This window comes from Callithrix jacchus, chromosome 12, assembly GCF_049354715.1.
Source record: "Callithrix jacchus isolate 240 chromosome 12, calJac240_pri, whole genome shotgun sequence".
NCBI lineage: Eukaryota > Metazoa > Chordata > Mammalia > Primates > Cebidae > Callithrix > Callithrix jacchus.
The window spans coordinates 112,648,277-112,671,280 of record NC_133513.1 but is presented as its reverse complement, the minus strand read 5'-3'; the positions used below and the strand labels follow the sequence as shown (position 1 = coordinate 112,671,280).

The 23,004-nt window shown below is 36.1% G+C and overlaps 1 protein-coding gene and 1 pseudogene across 2 annotated transcripts in view; both read left to right on the top strand.

The window, feature by feature from the left end:
• LOC144578809 (BAG family molecular chaperone regulator 3-like) overlaps positions 1 to 1,456 on the top strand; it is a 54,893-nt pseudogene extending 53,437 nt beyond the window's left edge. The window contains exon 5 of the transcript XR_013525247.1: positions 45 to 1,456. The product of XR_013525247.1 is annotated as a BAG family molecular chaperone regulator 3-like (transcript). The remainder of the gene's footprint in view (positions 1 to 44) is intronic.
• Positions 45 to 23,004, top strand: part of LOC128928148 (serine-rich coiled-coil domain-containing protein 2) — a 42,347-nt gene continuing 19,387 nt past the window's right edge. Inside the window, 15 exon segments of the mRNA XM_078346624.1 lie at positions 45 to 759; positions 762 to 1,039; positions 1,042 to 1,352; positions 1,354 to 1,499; positions 2,677 to 2,790; positions 2,793 to 2,866; positions 11,406 to 11,465; positions 11,864 to 11,923; positions 12,316 to 12,375; positions 12,766 to 12,825; positions 13,219 to 13,278; positions 14,118 to 14,177; positions 14,568 to 14,627; positions 15,016 to 15,054; positions 16,643 to 16,677. Of these exon segments, the coding sequence (XP_078202750.1) occupies positions 84 to 759; positions 762 to 1,039; positions 1,042 to 1,352; positions 1,354 to 1,499; positions 2,677 to 2,790; positions 2,793 to 2,866; positions 11,406 to 11,465; positions 11,864 to 11,923; positions 12,316 to 12,375; positions 12,766 to 12,825; positions 13,219 to 13,278; positions 14,118 to 14,177; positions 14,568 to 14,627; positions 15,016 to 15,054; positions 16,643 to 16,654 (2,070 nt within the window). The 5' untranslated portion in view covers positions 45 to 83 and the 3' untranslated portion in view covers positions 16,655 to 16,677.

Below are 23,004 nucleotides of genomic sequence, written 5' to 3'. Positions count from 1 at the left end.
CCTTATTTAAGAATGTTTGATGTACTTCTTTTTTCTCTTCACAGATTCTGTCAAATTTTAAGAACAAATGAACCTTATAGCTCATGGAAGAAAAAACACAAATCAAGACATTTTTGGGTTCCAAGTTGCCAAAGTATGGAACAAACTCTATAGGAAATACATTGCAGCCAATGCCAAATGGGACACTTGTTAATTTATTAGGAACTTCCAAGAATAATAACATCAAAAGTTACATCAAAAATAATGGCTCTGATTTTTCATCATCTCATTCATTTAGTTGGAGAAAAGCAAATAAATACCAACTTTGTGCACAAGGTGCCAAAGAGCCTAACAATACTCAAAATTCACATGATAAAATAATTGATCCTGAAAAACATGTTACTACTCAAAGAATGTTTGATACAAATGGAATAAAGGGAGGTTTGAAAAGTGCTTTGTTGTTCACATCAAAGTTAGCAAAGCCATCCACTATGTTAGTGTCATCTACGGAGGAGTTAAACCAAAATTCTTTTTCTGGACCATCTAATTTGGGTAAATTTACCAAAGGCACATTATTAGGAAGGACTTCATATTCTTCGGTCAATACTCCAAAATCACAGTTGAATGGATTTTATGGAAACCGGTCAGCTAGTAGCATGCAAAGGCCTAGAGCAAACTCCTGTGCCACCAGAAGCAGTTCTGGTGAAAGCTTAGCTCAATCCCCAGACAGTAGTAAATCTATTAATTGTGAGAAAATGGTAAGGTCACAAAGTTTTTCACATTGATTCAGAATTCATTCCTTCCACCTTCATCTATAACCAGATCACATTTCTTTAATAGAGCTGTGGATCTTACAAAGCCTTATCAAAACCAACAGCTATCCATTAGAGTGCCTCTACGGTCAAGTATGCTAACAAGAAATTCCCGGCAGTCAGAAGTACTCAATGGGAGTGAACATTTGGGGTATGGGTTTAATAGGCCTTATGCTGCTGGTGGAAAGAAGTTGGCTTTACCAAATGGTCCAGGTGTAACTTCTACTTTAGGCTATAGAATGGTTCATCTCTCTCTCTACTGAAATCTAGCTGATCTCCATTCTCTGGGACGATCACAGTTGATGGAAATCAAAATTCACCTGCTGACACATACGTAGAGGAAGATGCTACAGTTTCAGCTGAAGACAGAGCTACTAATAAGGACCAAGAACTGACTGAAAATGAAAGTTACAGAATGAAAAACAACCAGAGCATGAAACATGATGTTAAAATGAGATACCTGAGTGATGATGTGGATGACATTCCCTTGTCTTCCTTGTCATCTTCTGACAAGAATGATTTAAGTGAAGACTTTAGTGATTATTTTATAGATAAAGAAGACTAACAGAACTAGAATAACTTTAGATGAAATGTCTCTCAAAGAAGAGAAATGTGAAAATGTGCCACCACAGGATATATTTGATTCTTCCAAGGAAAATGAAAAAGCCCTCAGTAAAACTGATGAATGGATAGACATAAGTGTCTCTGGTAAATATTACGAACCTTAAGTCTCTTTGCTTTCTTTTAGATAATATAACTGAACTTACATTTAGGATTATCTTCAGATAGATTTCAAGGTACTATAAGTTTTACGGAGGGATGGATCTAGACAAAATTGGAGTGGGTTAACATTCATTTTCCTTGCGACTTTTGCTCCATACCCCATTTTTCACCATATCTAAAACAACGTTAATAAAACCACTCCTAATCTTTGTTGTTCTTTGCCTGTTATACACAGGCTTATTCCTGCTTAGTATAGACAGTACTTCTAAATGACTTTTCCCCTACTTACCTCAACCAGTGGTATGACATTCATCAAACCATCTTTTCTTTTAGGGTAGCGTATCATTGCTATTTGTTATGAGTAAAGCTGTACCAAAAGGTAAATGAGATAATATAGGTTATGCCTAATCTGATTGATTTTTTAATCTTAAAAAATTTTTTCTTGTTTAGCAAGTTTTGTAGATACACATACAGAGGAAGCTTTATTTATTTTTTAAACTGAAGAAAGTGAAACAATACCTGGTAAATATTTCCTCTTATGTTTGATTATTTTGTTACTAAATGCTGGAGAAAATGTATTTGGTGTTTGTATGCCCATATGCTTGAAAATAGAACAAACTGAAGGGATTGGATATAGACATGTGGTATGTCCAATCCCTTCAGTTTGTTCAGTTTATTCCCTGGTATAATCAGATCAGTGCATAGAAATGCATGTACAAGCCCTTGTCTATAGGTTTTTTAAAAGTGACTGCCAGAATAAGTTTATTTCCTTATAGGGAGGCAAGTATGAGTACCCTACATTATTTATGAAGTTAAATAGTGTACACAGAGGAAAAGGAGTTTCCTGGCCAATGTTTAAAAATAAATATCTTGGGAAACAGGAATATGAGGCTTTATTTACATTTTTTGAAATATTACAGAAGTGAAAGATGACTAGGTAAATTTTTGTCTATTAGAAAATATTTCAGTAGGTTATTTTAAAGATTTCACCTCTTGATGTCTTCGTTGCTTAGGATATAGAAAATGCTACAGTTATTAGTGTTTTTTTTTAAGCCAGCTTTTCTGCTGTATCAAATTATTTGCACTTAGATTTTTAGGACATGAGAAACAATTATATTTTTGTGAATCAATAATCTTTTTTCTCTCTTTAAATGAAATGAAGACAGGAGTGAATGTACAAAATATACTTCTGGGAATAATTTGGTTTCACTGGATACAGACTACAGAGCTTGTTCTTCATTTGAACTGTGTCTGCTAACTGATGGAACATACATGTGGAGGAAGAAGGCTTGGAATCCATTGGAAATGTCCATTTGGTTGGGAGCTATGAGTCCTCTGAAATGAACAGCATAGTATGTATGGATTTATATACTCTTGGGATGTTTTATATACCCTATTATAGAGAGACTTGTGCTATAATTGATTTTTTTTTAATTTATGAGTTTACTACTTTGAGAAATGAGAATTCATATTTCTTAAGAGCCTACAAAATATCTGACCCTGGTAGGAAATAAAGCATGAGAATATATGACATTTGACTTAAATATACTCAACATGTTTACATATATATTCATCCATACATAAATATGTACATACTATATTAGTAGGTTAATCTATGCCAGTGGTTCTCAAAGATAGTTGGGAGAAGGTCAATGACGAGGTGGTTTTGATTGTCATATTGATGAGGGCTTCTTGGTTTCTATTGGGTAGATGGCAGGGATGTTGTTTAACATCCCACAGTGCATAGAACAGAGACCCCAATGAATTATTTATCTAGCCTAAGATGGCAGTAGTGCTGCTGTTGAGAAACCTTGGCCTGTGCTCTACTGGGGCAACATTGAAGTGCCATCTCTCAGTGGGATAAGACAGTAAAAGTTTGTTTTTTACTCTTAGGAAGTCTGTTGCGGGTCTGGACAGCTCTCTAGGGCAGCTGCCTTTAGTGATCTAAGCTGCTTTGATTTTGGGGCTTGACCATCTTTTGAGGTCTCATCACCATGGCAGAGGAAGAGAGTGCCAGAGGGTCTCACACATATAATTACTTGCATTGGCCTGCAAGCAACACTTGGCACTTTCATTCATGATCTGTTGACCAGAACTAATTATGTGGTCTCACCTAAGTACTAAAGACAGGAAGTGTAAACTTCCTGTGTGCCTGAAAGGCAAGGGAACCAGGTATGGGCAAGTGTTAGAAGACCTACCTTGAAGTTATAAGTGCATATTTTAAGATACACAGCAAGTAATGTGAATAATATGCCATATAGGTAAAGTATAATTGATGTTTAAAGTGACTCATTGCCATTATTCAGTATATGAAATATGATTTTCCAATAGTTGTATGGCAAATTGGTAGTTTTTATGGATATATTAAATTCGAAGTGGATTTCAGTCAGTATAATTTTTTATGCTCCTATAATTCTTTTATTTAAAAAAAGTCATTGTTACCAGAGGCTTAAATAGCACAAACCTTTTTTTAACCTCTATCAACACCTTGTATACAATCATTTAATCTAGAGAGAGTATCTTCATTTCATTAGATAAAGGAGGCTCAGAAAAGGTGACAGTTTAAGACCTTCATCTTACTAGGACTTTTAAGGCAAACATAATTGACCTGCAAATGAACACAGTGTCCAGCAGATGGCAGCAGTGTACCACTTAGTACCTGACAGTTTTTAGGGGCTAACAATCTTGAGTTTATTGTTTAATCACAAAATAGCTATCTCTAAAAGAGTTCAGAATGCATCTGGATTGACCTTTAGTCCTTAAGATCCATGAGTTTCCTTTTTGTTCAGTAGGTTTATGTATATGGTATGGGAAACAACAAAAACATTCATTCTGTGCTTTGGAGCAAGACAGTGTTTCTGATCTAAAGAGAAGACAAAGTCTGAGAACGGTTAGAGAATTGATGGCAAAAGCTGAGAACAGTGTGTTGAATTCTCCTACAGTGATATTGGAGTTATCATTTTTGCTTTGAAGTTCTGTGAATTTTTTGTTTTGTATAAATTTTAGGCTTATTTTGTTAGGTGTGTACCTGTTCAGAATTTTTGTGTTTTGTTTTTTTTTTTTGGGGGGGGTGAATTGGACTTCCCATCATTATTTAGTGATCTTCTCTAATTGTGCTTTTTGTTTTCAGACTTCTTTTTTCTTAAATATTAATAAACCTTACCAGTTTTATTTATATTTTTTCCTTCTTTTACTATCAACCTTTTTACTATATAGCAAATAGCTTATTTTGTTAACATTTTCAATTTGTCTTTTTCTTTTAACTAGTGAGTTTAAGTTTTAAATTTTGCATTTCTTGGTATACTTGGACTTTATTCTTCCATCTTATTTTTATTAAAATTTTTCTTTTTCCGCCCCTCCCCCCAAAGTAGTTCAAAATAGTATCTCTAACTTAACCCAAAGACCTTTAGCATATTCTCACTTTTCTTGGTCTCTACAACACTGCTTCTTCCAGTCCAGGTCAAGATAAGGAGCTTTCACTAGATAGAATGTACATCAACTGTGTCACTTCTGACACAGCTTAGTTCCATCCACTATTTATTTCTGCTGACATTATTTTTATAGTAAGTCTTCCTTTTTAAAAGAAACAGTGCCTTCCTTTTCCTTTCAGTCGTTCTCTTACTCTGCAAGAACTTTATATAAATGAAACCATAAACATGTACTAGTTTTTGTCTGGCTTCTTTTCATTAATATTATGTATTTGTGAGTTATTGTTTCTTTATTCTTGTTGTATCATATTCCTTTGTGTGAAAATACTACAACTTATCTTACTGTTCATGGGCATTTAGGTTGGTTCCAGTTTCTGGCTATTAGAGTATGCACTATTGTGAAGATTTTGATGTATGCTTTTATTGGTGAACATTTATTCATTTTTGTTGGAAAAATGTGTAGGAGAGAGATTCCTGGGTTATAGGCTATGCTGATGTATAAAGATGCTGTCAGTTTTTCAAAGTGATTGTGCCTGTTTACACTCTTCATTGGCAGTAAATGAACATTCCAGAAATTTCACCTTCTTCTCTATACTTGGTGCTTTCTGCCTTTTTGCATTTTTTATTTTCTGGCCATGGGTATAGTAGTATTACATTGAGATTTTGTCTTGTATTTTTCAATAACTTTTCACAGAGCACCTTCACATATGTTTATTGGGCCATGTGTCTTCTGTTGGGTTATTTGTATTTTTTCTTAATGATTTACAAAAATTCTTGATGTTTTTATATATAAATCTTTTATTTTGTTTCAATATGTAGATGTTTGTATGCATGTATGTATTTAGATATTATATATGTAGATTATATTATCTACTGAGGGTTACTTTTGAAATCTCCTAATAGTGTCTATTGGTGATAGAACTTACCAATTTTGATATTGTCCAATTATATAGGTTTTCCCTTTATTGTTACCAATTTTTTAAACTCTGAAGCTTTTTCACACCTTAATATCATGAATATATGTTTCAGTGTTTTACTATAAAAGCGTAAAAGCTAGGTGCTGCTGTTACAGAAATGAAATCAGACATCATCTCCTTTCCAGTGTCTCACAAATGCAGCCATTCCTGATTCAAAGGCCAGTCTCTTGACTCCAAGTGCTCACTTTTGCGAGCTTTGCTTAATGTGTATATCCCCCTATTCTCCAGGTCTTCTTTCTTTCTAGTTCTTCTTAGTATACACAACTTCTCAGGGCAATCACTTCCATGCCCATGGCTTCAGTTGTTTCTCTATTCGCTGAGGACAATAGAATTTTAAATTTAAAATATTACCTTTATTCTTTGTAAGATCCCTCATTTGCTATAACCATAGATTCAGAGTTGCTCCATGAAAGTAAGAAAAAATGGTGATATACTTAGCATGTAAATTTTAGGAATTTTCCCATTACTCTAAATGGTTTGATTTAGTATGTGTGTTATTTTTAATAATATATGTTGGGATGTCACAAATGGACTTAGCCTACAGAGATTTATATTCAACTTTGACCAGAGAGATCCATTTTAATGTGACACTGAGTGTAAAAAAAACTGCCTTTTCTTTTTTTATCTATTTCTCTTCCTACATTCTCTGCCAGGAGAAAGGTACAACTCTGTACCCGGTCTTCCCCAACAGAGCCTGAGCAGCCCTGCTTTTCCCTCTACTTTGCTGCTTTCACATCTCATGATTAAGTACTTCCTATTCTGTGTCCTTAATAATCACAAAATTTTTTCCTCCACTTTTGTCACTGCCACTGCCTTTTGCATCAGTCTTCCTTTAGATAGTCTCTTAATTGGTCTGTTGCTTTCTTCAGTCCTTCCTTATTATACAGACCACTACACCCACATCTGAAAGAGACTCCTCAACTTTGTATGGTTCAATCACTCAAATTTTCAGAATAAAATTAAAACCACCCCAGTGTCAAATTTGAGGTCAGATAGAGGTGGGTTTGTATCTCAGATTCCTACACTGTCCAGTAGTGTGATCTCAGAAAACTGAACTTCGTAAGCCTTTGTTTGTGTATCTGCCTACCCTCATTGAAATTTTGGGCTGTTTCACACATACAGTGTCTGGCATGTAGAAGGGACTTCATCAATGTTGAATGAAGAGGAGGCATTTTAAAATTCACATTAAAAAAATCATTTAAAAAAAATATGCCAGTCTATAATATCACTTCCCTTCCAAGCTTGACTTCTACCTGTACTTTCTGATACAGTTTGGTCATGTCCCCACCCAAATCTCATCTTGAATTGTAATCTCCAAAACTCCCACATGTTGAGGGAGGGACTCTGTGGGAGGTAATTGGATCATGGGGGCAGTTTCCCACATGCTGTTCTTGTGATAGTGAGTTCTCATGATATCTGATGGTTTTATATGTGTTTGACAGTTCCTCCTTCACATGCTCACACTCTTTGGCCTGCCGCCTTGTAAGAAGTAACTGCTTCCCCTTCTGCTAGGATTGTAAGTTTCCTCAGTCCTCCACAGCCATGTGGAATGTGAATCAATTAAACTTCTTTCTTTTATAAATTACCCAACCTCAAGTATTTCTTTATAGCAGTGTGAAAATGGAATACTGCACTTCCTGATAATCACGCTTGAGGAATTGGGGAATTCATACTACCTGATATCAAATAATGGCCCCAGCCTGGGCAGTCATATGACCTTGGGGAGATAACTTACCTTCTCCATCTTAGAGTCTTCTCTAAACTGGTGAGATTGTTTCTGAGGGCTAAATGAGCATAGCCCACTTGGAACACTGTCAGGCACATACTGCTTGCTAGGTGTTCAGTATTCATTTTTATTGAGTTAGCACTGTGGTAACCCACCTAATGGCTCTTGATTTTTGTATAACAAAGTCATGCTTAGTGCTTTGTTAGTAAAAGAGAAAATCTAAAAGTCCCTGCCATGGAAGGAAGAAACAGGGGAGAAAAGGAAGTTGGTAAGTTTCAGTACTTTAGAGCTTCGGGGGACAAGTTAGGTTTCTATTTTCTGGAGAAGGAGGTGGAGGCAGGATGGGTTCCAAGGTGTCATTCAAGACACACAGCCATAAGTCTTTAGTGAGAGTAGAGCTAGGGCCCCAGGGATTGCTGTGGACAAGTTGCAGACAAAAACTACCACTCATTGGAAGACAGGAGAGGAATATTTCAGGTGTATCTACATTGAGTCAACAAATAAAAGTTCAACTTGGTTGCTAATGGGACCCACTCTGCTAACTGCCACTTTGTATAGAACTCCTAGAGGAAGATGTCTTCCAGTAATGAACCACCCTGTTTTTAGGACTAAAAAGCTCAGGAAGCTGGTGGGTGATGAATGAAAAACTTAGTTCCACTGGCACTGAAGGAGGGGCCAGGAGAGCAGTGGCATAAGCCACAGGGTGGGGCAGCCTGGGCAGTGGGAGAGGGGTGGCAGCCAGGGTGGGGCATTGTGAGGTGTGGGGTGGGGCACTGTGGCCAGTGGGCTTCAGTCTGTAGGTGACTGCAGAAGGAGGAGGAGCTCGTTTTGAACTCTCTTCCAGCACTTGTATCACTTGGCGCTTGTTGGGTTCCCAACCTATTAAATTAGCCAGCTGTTTGTGACCCTCCCAGACAAGTCAACTTAGGAGAGGCGGTGGGGTGCGGGCCTTGGGCCCGGCCCCAGCCGGGGTGTGGTGTGGGCAGGTGAGCAGCAGGCAAGGCCATCTCTGAAAGTGTGGCGCAGCCTCGGCCTAGGGCAGCAGGAGTGCCTGGCCAACACTGAGTGGAGGCACAGGTGGCGGCAGACAGGAGTAGAAGTGCCTTATGGGGAACAAACTGTGCTGCTGTGTGTGCCCCGTTTTGGACGATGATGAGGTGTCAGGGTGTCCTCCAGATTCTAAAATCTGTGAAGCAGCAGCTGAGGATGCCACAGCAGCAGCGCCCACGGCTGCTGCCATAGAACCTGCCGAGTTGACTGTTGAAGCTGGTGACGGCCTTCCTGTGCATGACATCTGTGATGGGGAGATGCCTGAAGGTAAGGAGGTGATGGTGCCATATGCCCTGGCCACCCCTCTGGCTGCTGCTGTTTTCAAGGTCCCCTGGGGGCCATTCCCTACCCCAGGCTCCTTTTTGCCTGTAGCCAGCTGTTCCAGGGCTGGTCAGAAACACACGCTGGCTCTGCCTTGTGTTCCTTTTTCAACCACTTAGTCTTTCTCCATGGAGTCCAGTCAATTTCTTTTGTCCTCCCCTCCCAAACACCCAGTTCTTGCTCCCTCATCTCATTCTCACAGGCTGGCCTGGGACCATTTATTTATGTCTCTTCTTGTCTGTAGCTCTGTTTATTCTGTGGGATTTTGTTGAGGCTTTTATTAGAATATCTCTTCCTTTTTTCAATAAAAACTCAAATACACCAACTTTCCAGGAGCTATCTCATGCTTTTTTGTACCTATCCAGATGGTACCTAAGTGAAGGAACCAGGTAAGTGCCTAATTATTTCCTTCGTTAAAGTAGCTAAATCTCAGGACAATTCATGCTAAAATATTTGGGGATTTCTTTTTTGAAATCAGAATGAAGTTGCCATGGGAGAGATGATAGGATATTCTTTAATTTTATTTTTGAGCTGGAGTTTCACTTTTGTTGCCCAGGCTGGAGTGCAATGGTGCAGTCTTGGCTCACCACAACCTTCGCCTCCTGGGTTCAGGCAATTCTCCCGCCTCAGCCTCCTGAGTAGCTGGGATTACAGGCGTGCACCACCACGCCCGGCTAATTTTTTGTATTTTTCGTAGAGATGGGGTTTCACCATCTTGACCAGGATGGTCTCGATCTCTTACCTTGATAGGTGCTTATTTTTTTCTAACTGTAATTTGAATGCAAAAGGAAAGAAAATGGGAGGGTGCTTAAATAATTGTGAAAGGTATGAAATGTCATGGCCAGGGCTGCAGAAAAATGGGTGTTTGTTTTCCTCCAAAGGAGTTTGCCTGTGAGGCTCTGATGAGTTTAAAATTCTTACTTTGACAAAATGTGTCTCTAGATTTATTCTGGTGACTTAACAGACTTTATTTACCTCCTTGTTCTAGAAGAGAGGTATGGATGGTTCATGGTCAAAACTTTCAAAAGACATGAAACATCAATGTAGACTTAACATGTAACATAAAGATTGAAGGTTAAAACTGTGGAAGAGTGTTTGCTGCCATGGCTCCCCCTTTCTCCTTCCTCCACCTGACAATAGCATCTTGTTCAAAGATAAGAAAGTAAAGCATAAGAAGCTGGAAGCCATCTTTCTCAGCAAACTAACACAGGAACAAAAACTAAACCCCACATATTCTCTATCATAAGTGTTAGTTGAGAACACATGGCCACAGGGAAGGAAACATCACACACTGGGGGGTTCTTTGTTGGGTGGGGTGTAAGGGGATGGAGAACATTAGGACAAATACGTAATGCATGTGGGGTTTAAAAACCTTGAAGATGCATTTATAGGTGCAGCAAACCACCAGGGCACATGTATACATATCTAACAAGGCTGCACGTTCTGCACGTGTATCTCAGAACTGAAAGTAAAAAAAAACAACAAAACAAAAAAACCAACATTGGTTGGGCGCTTCGTTTTTTCCAGAGGTAGAATAATTAACATTCATGATGAATGTGACATTGTAACTTGGAGTACTATACTCACTTTTCAAGATGTTTAAGAATTTTGAATAAACAAATATATTATGTGAATTGATTATACCTTTATACACAAAATGTGTACTTGTGTAAACTTATACTCTGGTTGCTGGTGTAAGGAAAGCCTGTGAGTGATTTTACACAACAGTTTATAGATGGGTGGTGCTGGATTAGAGAACAAAAAAGGCTCTTTATTGCTATTCTTTAGGATTACAATACAGTTTATGTATGTCTCTTTTGGCCCCTTCCAATACAAAGAAGGCTTGTTTATGTTCTCCCTATGTATTCCTAATGAAGAAATGAGCACAGAGATCTCACATGACTATGGAAGACAGCTGCTCAACAGAGCTAATATTCTGTGTCTTCAGAATGTTGTGGAAGTGACAAATATGCTGAATTTACTTTTTAAAAAACTTTTAAACTCCAGAATACATCTTATACTTTGCCTATAAAATAGGCCTCGCTTTTAAAATGTATTGCCATCTTGATTTATTTTATGCAAAGTTGATTTTACACAATTTAAAGGGAACATTTACCTCTTTCTTTTTTTAAAAAAAAAAAAAGACTCTCACTATGTCACTCATGCTGGCCTAAATTCCAGACTTGGGTTCGAGGGATTTTCTTATCTCATCCTCCTGGGTAGCCGGGAGTACAGGCATGCGCCACCTTGTCTGGCCTCATCTTATTTCTATACATTCATTTCAATGGATAAGAATAAAAGTAGAGGTATGAAAATGGCCTCCTTGTCGAATAAATGAGTTGATAAGTTGTTATACTGATCACATCTTTTTTCTTTTCTCTCTGTATAGATAGGGCATTGGAGTCCGAACCTTCCGATCATCCAGAAACAAAGAAATCTGAAGCAGTTGGTGAGCCAACAGTGTTTTTTTCCACCAAGAAAAAGACTGAAAACTCTTGTTTGATGAGATGTATAGTAGAAAGAGTTTAGCAGAACTCATATTGGTTTAAATTTTTAAAATTTCTACGTATTCACTTGTGTTATGTTAACATGTGATATACTTTGCTTGTTTTTAGGTTACTGAAAACATGTCAACTTTTTGTTCATACATTTTCCCATCTTTTTATAAACACAATTTGTCATGTAGTGGAGGAGTCTTAGATTTATCTCTATGTATAATTCTTTGTCCCTTTCCCCAATGGATAAGAATAAAAGTAGGTGTAGAAATGGCTTCCTTGTCGAACAAGTGAGTTGATAAATTGTTATAAGTGATTACATACTTTTTCCTTTCTCTCTGTGTATGTATAGATAGAGCTTTGGAGTCCGACCCTTCTGATGATCCAGAAGGAAAGAAATCTCCAGCAGATGGTGAGACAGCATTGTTTTTTTCTACCAAGAAGAAGAGTGAAAACTCTTGTTTGATGAGGTGTATAATAGAAGGTGTTTAGCAGAACTCATATTGGTTTAAATTTTTAAAATTTTTTACATAATCACTTCTGTTACTTTAACGTGATATACTTTACTTGTTATGTTAGTGAAACCATGTCTACTTATTGTTCATAGATTTTCCCATCTTTTTATCAACACAATTTCATGTAGTGGAGGAGTCTTAGATTTATCTTTATGTTTAATTCTTTTTCCCTTTTCTCAATGGATAAGAATAAAAGTAGGTGTAGAAATGGCTTCCTTGTCGAATACGTGAATTGATAAATGGTTATAAGTGATTACATACTTTTTCCTTTCTCTCCGCATATGTATAGATAGAGCTTTGGAGTCTGACCCTTCTGATGATCCAGAAGGAAAGAAATCTCCAGCAGATGGTGAGACAACATTGTTTTTTTCTACCAAGAAGAGTGAAAACTCTTGTTTGAGGAGGTGTATAATAGAAGGTGTTTAGCAGAACTCATTGGTTTAAATTTATAAAATTTTCACATATTCACTTGTGTTATTTTAACGTGATATACGTTACTTTTGTTATGTTCGTGAAACCATGTCAACTTACTGTTCATAGATTTCCCCATCTTTTTATCAACAAAATTTGTCATGTAGTGGAGGAGTCTTAGATTTATCTTTATGTATAATTCTTTGTCTTTTTTCCCAACGGATAAGAATAAAAGTAGGTATAGAAATGACTTCCTTGTTGAATAAGTGCGTTGATAAATTGTTATAAGTGATTACATACTTTTTCCTTTCTCTCTGTGTATGTATAGATAGAGCTTTGGAGTTTGACCCTTCTGATGATCCAGAAGGAAAGAAATATCCAGCAGATGGTGAGACAACATTGTTTTTTTCTACCAAGAAGAAGAGTGAAAACTCTTGTTTGAGGAGGTGTATAATAGAAGGTGTTTAGCAAAACTCATATTGGTTTAAATTTTTAAAATTTTTCACATAATCTCTTGTGTTATTTTAATGTGATATACTTTACTTGTTATGTTAATGAAACCATGTCAAATTATTGTTCATAGATTTTCCCAATTTTTATCAACACAATTTGTCATGTAGTGGAGGAGTCTTAGATTTATCTTTATGTTTAATTCTTTTTCCCTTTTCCCAATGGATAAGAATAAAAGGAGGTGTAGAAATGGCTTTCTTGTCGAATAAGTGAGTTGATAAATGGTTATAAGTGATTACATACTTTTTCCTTTCTCTTTGTACATGTATAGATAGAGCTTTGGAGTCTGACCCTTCTGATGATCCAGAAGGAAAGAAATCTCCAGCAGATGGTGAGACAGCATTGTTTTTTTCTACCAAGAAGAGTGAAAACTCTTGTTTGATGAGGTGTATAATAGAAGGTGTTTAGCAGAACTCATATTGGTTAAAATTTTTAAAATTTTTCACATAATCACTTCTGTTACTTTAACGTGATATACTTTACTTGTTATGTTAGTGAAACCATGTCTACTTATTGTTCATAGATTTTCCCATCTTTTTATCAACACAGTTTCATGTATTGGAGGAGTCTTAGATTTATCTTTATGTTTAATTCTTTGTCCCTTTTCCCAGTGGATAAGAATAAAAGTAGGTGTAGAAATGGCTTCCTTGTCGAATACGTGAGTTGATAAATGGTTATCAGTGATTACATACTTTTTCCTTTCTCTCCGCATATGTATAGATAGAGCTTTCGAGTCCGACCCTTCTGATGATCTAGAAGGAAAGAAATCTCCAGCAGATGGTGAGACAACATTGTTTTTTTCTACCAAGAAGAGTGAAAACTCTTGTTTGAGGAGGTGTATAATAGAAGGTGTTTAGCAGAACTCATATTGGTTTAAATTTATAAAATTTTCACATATTCACTTGTGTTATTTTAACGTGATATACGTTACTTGTTATGTTAGTGAAACCATGTCAACTTATTGTTCATAGGTTTCCCCATCTTTTTATCAACAAAATTTGTCATGTAGTGGAGGAGTCTTAGGTTTATCTTTATGTATAATTCTTTGTCCCTTTTCCCAATGGATAAGAATAAAAATGGGTGTAGAAATGGCTTCCTTGTCGAATAAGTGAGTTGATAAATTGTTATAAGTGATTACATACTTTTTCCTTTCTCTCCGTACATGTATAGATAGAGCTTTGGAGTCCGACCCTTCTGATGATCCAGAAGGAAAGAAATCTCCAGCAGATGGTGAGACAACATTGTTTTTTTCTACCAATAAGAAGAGTGGAAACTCTTGTTTGATGAGGTGTATAATAAGTGTTTAGCAGAACTCATATTGGTTTAAATTTTTAAAATTTTCACATATTCACTTGTGTTATTTTAACATGATATACTTTACTTGTTATGTTAGTGAAACCCTGTCAACTTGTTGTTCATAGATTTTCCCATCTTTTTATCAAAACAATTTGTCATATAGTAGAGGAGTCTTAGATTTATCTTTATGTTTAATTCTTTGTCCCTTTTCCCAATGGATAAGAATAAAAGTAAGTGTAGAAATGGCTTTCTTGTCGAATAAGTGAGTTGATAAATTGTTATAAGTGATTACATACTTTTTCCTTTCTTTTTGTGTATGTATAGATAGAGCTTTTGAGTTTGACCCTTCTGATGATCCAGAAGGAAAGAAATCTCCAGCAGATGGTGAGACAACATTGTTTTTTTCTGCCAAGAAAAAGAGTGAAAATCTAGTTTGATGAGGTGTATAATAGAAGGTGTTTTGCAGAACTCATATTGGTTTAAATTTTTTAAATTTTTCACATAATCACTTGTGTTTTTTTAACATGTGATATACTTTGCTTGTTACCATGTTAGTGAAAACGTGAACTTTTTGTTCATTGATTTTTCCATCTTGTTATCAACAAAATTTTTCATGTAGTGGAGGAGTCTTGGATATATCTTTAATTTTAATTTTATGTCCCTTTTCCCAATGGATAAGAATAAAAGTAGAGGTAGTGAGGTGGCTTCCTTTTTGAATAAATGAGGTGATAAATTATTATAAGTTATTATGTATTTTTTTTTTTCTTTACAGATAGGGCTTTGGAGTCTGAAACAAGGAAATCCCAAACAGGTAGTGAGACAACATTGTTTTTTCTGCTAAGACAAAGAGTGAAAAATCTTGTTTGATCAGATGTATTATAAAAACTTTTTAGAAAAACTCATATTATCCAACATAGTCGGAGGTCTTTTCTCCTGGATTTTCCCTCTGGGGTCTTACTTCCACACACTCTCTCGTGGAAGCTTTCTCTCTTCTCTGTTTCTCTCTCACTCTGTCTCTCTGTCTCTCTCTCTCAATAAAACATTTTGTTTAAATAAACAAGGAAAAAGAAAAACTCATTTTGGTTTAATACCAAAATGAGAATTTGCTTTTTACCATGGGAATGGCACCAAGCCATTTATTAGGAATGCTCCACTGTTATCCAAACACTTCTCACTAGGCCTTGTCCTCAGCATTAAGGGTCCCATTTTAACATGAGATTTGGAGAGGGAGACATATCCAAACCATATCAGAGGTGTATTTTCCACTTACTTCCAGAGACATGGGCTTATCACACGTGGAGAGCATGAAAGCAGAAAAAAGAAAAGCTATTCCATGTCCCTCACACTTCAGTGATGGGAATGTTTGCCTACAAGGCCCTTCCAGTATTAAAGGTGGAGGCAGTATAAGAACCAAAGCAAGGCCCAAATCTCTCTTGAAGCTCTTACTATTCTGCCTTTTTTTTTTTTTTTTTTTTTTTGCTGCAGACACCATATCCAAATTTGTTTACTTTTTTTAACATTTAAATTTGGCAGGGTGTGGTGGCTCATGCCTGTAATCCCAGCACTTTGGCAGGTGGAGGTGGATGGATCATGTGGCCAGGAGTTCGATACCAGCCTGACAAAAATGCTGAAACCTTGTTTCTACTAAAACAAAAACTGGCTGGGCATGGTATTGTGCGCCCTAATCCCAGTTACTCAGAGGCTGAGGCAGGAAAATCGTTTGTACCCTGAAGGCAGAGGTTTCAGTAAGCCAAGGTCATACCATTTTACTCTAGCCTGGGTGACAGAGGGAGACTTCTTTATATCAAAAAAAAAAGAACAAACAAACAAAAGATTAAATTTAAGATCGGTTACTTTTCAGTTGTGTAAAGACCCCGTTTTTGTCTGTTCGTTTGTTTGTTTTTGTAGCGACATATTAGTAGATGACCACTAATTGTGGTTGGAGAGGCTTACAGGGATTCTGATGCATCTAGAGATAGGTGCCTGGCCAGCAAGTAGTTCTTAGAGCTTTTAGCTCTTAGATTCTGGTAATTAAGCTATATGTAAATCCAGAATGGGAGAATACTAATGGATCATGGCTCATATATGCAACAATTAAATTTATTAGTTAGCTAAATTTTTTATCTGGCCTAATTTTTGTGCCTTTTTTTACATGAGCATTATTTCACTCGTATGTAACAAAACAGAAAGTAAACCAGGTCAAAACATAAATCTGAGTTTTTGTATTTTACTTTATGAGATTTATCATGCCAGAAAATTTAAATGATAAATTGTTGAAATTAATTTTTTTAATGGAATTTTCTCTGATTGTACATAGGAGTAGTCAGTAAGACTTTCACAACTACTTTTATTTTATATTATTTGTGTCAGAAGTGACCTTTTTTTTCTTTTATTCTTAGCACAAGAAATAGGAGAAAACAGCCGTAGAAACCATGTAAGTAAACAGTCAAAATGTTGAGGAATTGATAGTTTGATGTAAAAGTATGTCTGTTTTGATTACTTTTTATTATAATGGGGACCCAGTGGTGATAGAGTGGACCTCGTTTCATGGATTTTCTGAATCTCTTCTACATTCCTATCAAATTTATCCCAAAAAGTCTTCAGCTTAGTGTACCCACCTTTTAAGGATTTTTAACACTTAACTTAAATTTCAATACTTGGTTGTGGTATACAAATCTGCTTTAAATATTTAATCTTATTTTTAATGAAACAACAAAAAGAGCTAAGTTAATTGTCAGTATGGTGTATTGAGCCTCTGTCACAGCAGGTGAAAGTTTATCTTCTTTGCTAACCATGACCTTATTTTTCTCTCTCTGTTGCTTTCAATTGTAGCACACTTTTTAATTCAATCAGTAATATTGACATGATTATGACTATCCAAATATTATTCACTGCTGAGTTATATGTTTTCACTGTGTCTCTTCATTACATATTCCTTCATCCTTTCTCTGAAACAGTTCTGAAATCTGAGCACTTCTGCACTTCTTCTGGATCTTTTTTTCCTGACCTATGCTGGTTTATCAAGCCAAATGCAATACGTAGCCTCTGGATGGTCTGTCACTTTATTGAAAAATAATAATTGTTAAATTATATTTTACATATAATTTACATTTTACATCCATTATTTTTTAGCATGAAGCTGATTTTCTGACTATATTCATTTGCCTGTTTTCTAACAGCTGATTCCCCTCACACACACTCAAGTGTTGTAGCATTTATCACATGCCTTTCAAAGATATTTTCCATCTGCTAAAACATATCTGTTCCTCTTTGTTTTTGGCGGGTGGTGGGCAACCTTTCTTTGGCCTTTTGTCATCCTAGTTTAGTATAGAGTGGCTTTACCTAGATATACTTGATGTTTTAGTCTATCTGTGCTATCTTTTTAAAGTCTTTTGGGAATCTCACATAACTGCCTTCTTGTGTGGGATCACGTGAATCCTAGATTCTGTGTTTTTTTCTGTCTTGTTATCCTCTCTAGTTGTACTTAAGCACACGTTCCTGGGCAGAGATGTTTAGAGATCTGACCAGTCTTAAAATTCTTCTTCCTTGATAGAGAGTAAACTTCTAGGTTGAATCTAAATTTTATGGTTCTGAAGATATTCTGCAATTGTGCTCTTATCACCCTGTTTTCTTGAATCTATTGCCATTGTGTGACACGTTATTTATAACCACGTTTTTATGTGTTTTTGGAAGCTTTTTTGGAGCTTTTCTATCTCAGATTCTGAAATTTCATAATAACAGCGTGGCGGGGGATCTTTTCATTTTACTGAGGCTACTAAGTCTGCAGAGTCTCTTTTTGAGAATGTTTTTTATTTTCTCTGTTCCTTTCTTCTGATAGTCATGTTACTGAGGCGCTACACTGCTTAGACCAGTAGACCTGCTTTCATTTCCAATTTTTTCCCTTCAATTTTTTATATATATATTTTTGGAGAGTTTTAACATTTTTTAAAGTTTTGCTCCTGATTTTGACTGGTCCCATGAATTCTGTGTGTTGTTTCAGTCTCTCTTGTTGGAGGCTTTACTCCAATGTGTGGTGGTTTCTGGCTTGCTTACTTGATTTGGAAGCAGGACTTCTGTTAACTGATGGCACTCAGTGTGAGGTTGTGGAAGCAACTAACTTTTCATTTGGGAGACCTCAGTGTATTACCTGGGGATCTTTATTCAAGACAGTTTAGTTTCTTGGGAATGTTTTTTTAAGTTTCTGCCTGACTACTTACTTTCCAAAAGCAGAGTTAGGGAAGCAAGTTGGAGTTCCATTTTTGGTGTATAGTTTTCTTTATATCTCAGGTTTAATCTTTGGTAGTTGGGACCCAGAAATTCTCAGGTTTGGTATATCCAGGGAGCACACATCTAAGTTTCTTATCAGATGGGAGAACAGGTGGATGTGAGTCTCTAACCACAGATTTTCAACTGACCTTGGTGGCTTTGTTTTACATTTTGCACTACTTTTTAAAGTGCTGTTTGCCTCTAAGTTCACAGCCCACCTTTAGTTCTACAAGACAGACTGCTCGCTTCTGTTGCAGTCACTTTCTTTTTTTTTTTGAGACAGAGTCTTGGTTTTTCACCTGGGCTGGAGTGCAGTGGTGACATCTCAGCTCACTGCAATCTTCGCCTCCTTGGTTCAAGCAATTCTCTGCTCAGCCTCCTGAGTAGCTGGTATTGCAGGCAACTGCCATCACAGCCAGCTGATTTTTGTATTTTTAGTAGAGATGGGGTTTCACCATGTAGGTCTGGCTGGTCTTGAATTCCATGGCCTCCCAAAGTGGTAGGATTATAGGTGTGAACCTCCTTTCCCGGCCTCCAGTCACTTTCTTTAGGCATCATAGTTGTGCTTCTCTGTTATTTACCACTTTTTAATCTACTTTTTATGTCTCAGCATTTATTAAAAATCGTCTCTTTTCAACTTTCTCTCCTGGCACTGTGTTTCACCTTTATTTTGTGACAAAAGAGATGTCTAGAGGGAGAGGAAATAAGTTTGTGATGAATCTATTATATTTAATCCAAATTTAGGACCTATATTAAAGCATAAATCAAAGTTTAATTTCATTAATATCATTAATGATATTAACCCAGACAATTTTTTAGTGATGTATCTATAATAAGCTTGTTACAGTTGTCTTCTAAGGCCTTGTTTGTTATTTTCATTCAAACTTTGTACACTGTTATATTATCTTATTATTTCATAACATAGATGGAGCTCTTTTCATGAATGCTCACAGTTTTACAAATATTTAAGTTAATTAAGAAATGTTTATTTTTAGCCTGGTCAACAAAGCAAGACCTCATCTCTACAAAATGGTGAACTAACAAATTAGCCAGGCATAGTGGCATATGCCTTTAGTTTTACCTACTCAGGCAGCTGAGGCAGAAGATTGCTTGAACTCAGGAGTTTGAGGTTGCATTAACCATCATTGCACCATTGCCCTTCAGCCTGGGTGACAAAGTCAGACCTTGTCTCAGAAAAAGGAAAAAAGTTATTAATAGTTTAAAGACATGCCTAAAATTTGTCCTGCCAAAAAGGAGAGAGAAAAACGTAAACTTTAGTTTTTATTTTATTTTATTTATGTTTGCTGAGAAGATTGCTATAGTTTATTTTATATTTCAGTCGGTTTTGGGGGGAACAGGTGGTATTTGGTTACATGAGTAAGTTCTTTAGTGATGATATGTGAGATTTTGGTGCACCCATTACCTGATCAGTATCCACTAAACCTGATTTGTAGTCTTTTATTTCTCACCCTTTTCCCACACTTTCCCCTGAGTTTCCAGACTCCGTTGTATCATTCTTATGCCTTTGCATCTTCGTAGCTTAGCTCCCATGTATGAATCAGAATATACAATGTTTAGTTGTCCATGCCTGAGTTACTTCACTTAGAATAATAATCTCCAATTTCATTGAGGTTCCTGGGAATGCCATTAATTTATTCCTTATTGTAACTGAGTGGTATTCCATCATATATATAATATGTATATGAGATATATGCACGTATATCACATTTTTTTATCCCCTCGTTGACTGATGGTTGCGTATTTCTGTAATTGAAATTTGTAAATTGTAATTTGTTTGAGTTCCTTGTAGATTCTGGATAATAGCCCTTTGTCAGATATATAAGAGTGTGAAGACTTTCTCCCACTCTGTGGGTTGTCTGTTTACTCTGCCGATCGTTTCTTTCCCTGTGCAGAAGCTCTTCAGTTAAGTCTTACCTGTTTGTTTTTGTTGCATTTGCTTTTGCGTTCTTGGTCATGAAGTCTTTGCCTAAGCCAGTGTCTAGAAGGGTTTTTACAAGTTTTTCTTCTGGAATTTTTATGGTTTCAGGCATAGATTTATGTGCTTAATTCATCTTGAGTTGATTTTTGTGTATGATGATAGTTGAGGATCCAGTTTCATTCTCCTGCATATGGCTTGCCAATTATCCCAGCACAATTTGAATAGGGTTTGCTTTCTTCACTTTATATTTGAGTTGGTTTTGTTGAAGATCATTTGGCTATAAATTTTTGGGTTTATTTCTGGGTTCTTTCTTCTGTTCCATTGGTGTATGTGCCTGTGTTTATACCAGTTGCATGCTGTTTTGGTAACTACGGCTTTATAATATAGTTTGAAATTAGGGAATGTGATTGATGCCTCCAGATTTGTTGTTTTTGCTTCATTTTGATTTTGCTATGTGGAGTCTTGTTTGGTCCCATATCACCTTTAGTATTACTTTTTTCTACTTTTATGAAGAAGGATGATGGTATTTTGATGGGAATTTGATTGAATTTGTAGATTGCTTTTGGCAATATGCTTATTTTTACAATATTCATACTATCCATTCATGAGCAGGAGATGTCTTTCCTTTTGTTTGTGTCCATCATTTCATTGAGCAATGTTTTGTCCTTAACAGCATATTAAAAAGATCACCGTGATGAACTGGGTTTCATACCAGGGATCCAGGGATAGTTGAACATAACACAGGTCAATAAATGTGATACACCACATAAACAGAATTTGTAACAAAAATCACATGATCATCTCAATAGACACAAAAAAAGCATTTGACAAAAATCCAGCATTTTTTAATGATGAAAACCCTCAGCAAAATTGGCATACAAAGGTCATACCCCAATGTAATAAAAGCCATCTATGACAAACCCACAGCCAACATAATTCTGAAGAGGGAAAAGTTAAAAGCATTCCCTTTGAGAACTGGAACAAGGATGCCCCAGTCTCATCACTTTTATTCAGCATAGTACTGAAAGACCTTGCCAGAGCAATCACACAAGAGAAAGAAATAAATAAAGGGCATCCAGATCAGTAAATAGGAAGTCAAACTGTCACTGTTTGCTGCTGATATGATTTTATACTTAGAAATCCCCAGTTTCCCAGAAAGCTCCAAGAAACTCATAAATGAATTTAGCAAGGTTTCAGGAGACAAAATTAGCATACACAAATCGGTAACTCTGTTATACCCTAACTGCGAACGCTGATAATTGAACCAAGAACGCAGCCTTTTTTATAATAGTTGCAAAAATAAAATAAAGTACTTAGGAATAGACTTAACCAAGGAAGTGAAAGACCTCTACATGGACCTTTGATGGTAAGCCTTTGGTTTTGACTTACTAAATTACTAGGTGTAATTATTTTCTAATTTGTGTTGTTAACCTACTATGTAACACCTTCCACTTCTTGTTAAAGATCATAAAATTTCACACTCTTTATTCATGCTGACTGCAGTTAGATTTGTTTCTTTTTTGTTGACTACCTTAAATAATACCTATAAACAGTAAACCATTAGGAGTGTTTTTGGTGTAATTAAGTTTAGTAAGACTTATTTTCCAAATTATAACTGAATTAATTTATTAAATACTTGTTGAAGTTTTTGATTTACTCAAAATTCTGTGCTCAGCAGCTGGAGGTAGAGTAAGAGCCCTCCCTTATTCTTATGGAGAGGCATACTTTTTCATGAGGGAAATACTTGGCAAGAATTAGTATCTTGTAACCAGTGGTGAAATTAATTAGTGTATAAAAAAACAAAAACAAAACTTTTTGTGTGTGTGGCTGCTGGCAGAAAGATCCAAGAAGGTAGATGGAATCAAGCTTCCTGAAACAAGGAGAGAGAAAAACAGTCTTCTAGGCAGAGAGCAAGGGTATAGCAGGAAAATGCCTAGGTGCAGGTCAGATGATTTATAGAATGAAATCAATCAACTTTTGAAATGAATGGCAAGTATTCTCTGAGAGTTTCATTTGAGTCATGTCATGGCAGTCTTATTTAAACATGAAATGAAAGTTAAATTTTTTAAGTTGTTATCTGTTTTCAGGGTGTGAGAGAATATTTAAGTGATAATCTTTTTATCATCCACATAAGAAAAGAGGACTAGAGAAACCTATGGCTCCCTCACTTGGTGGTGGCCTAGCAACCCTGGCACACAGCACCTCTGAATGGGAAACACCTGTTTTGTCACCGTATTGCCTGAAATAATACATGTAGGATTAGTAAGTTTGTAAATACATTAGTCTTGTATTCATTGCAATAAATTTCTCTTACACCAGTATTATTTAATACAATACATTTTGTTGTAATAAATTAATAGAAATTCTCAGCTGCTTTATATCATGGTAGAAAAAACGATGAAATTGCATTTTAAACTCTTGTCATTGTCTATAAAGAGAATTCATAAAATCCTTGTTAGGTTTGATGACAGGTAGCATATTAAGAGCAGCATTTTCTAACCCATATCTCAATATCACCTCTGGAAGTTAAGAGCCTCCACTGGTTTTTCTATACAG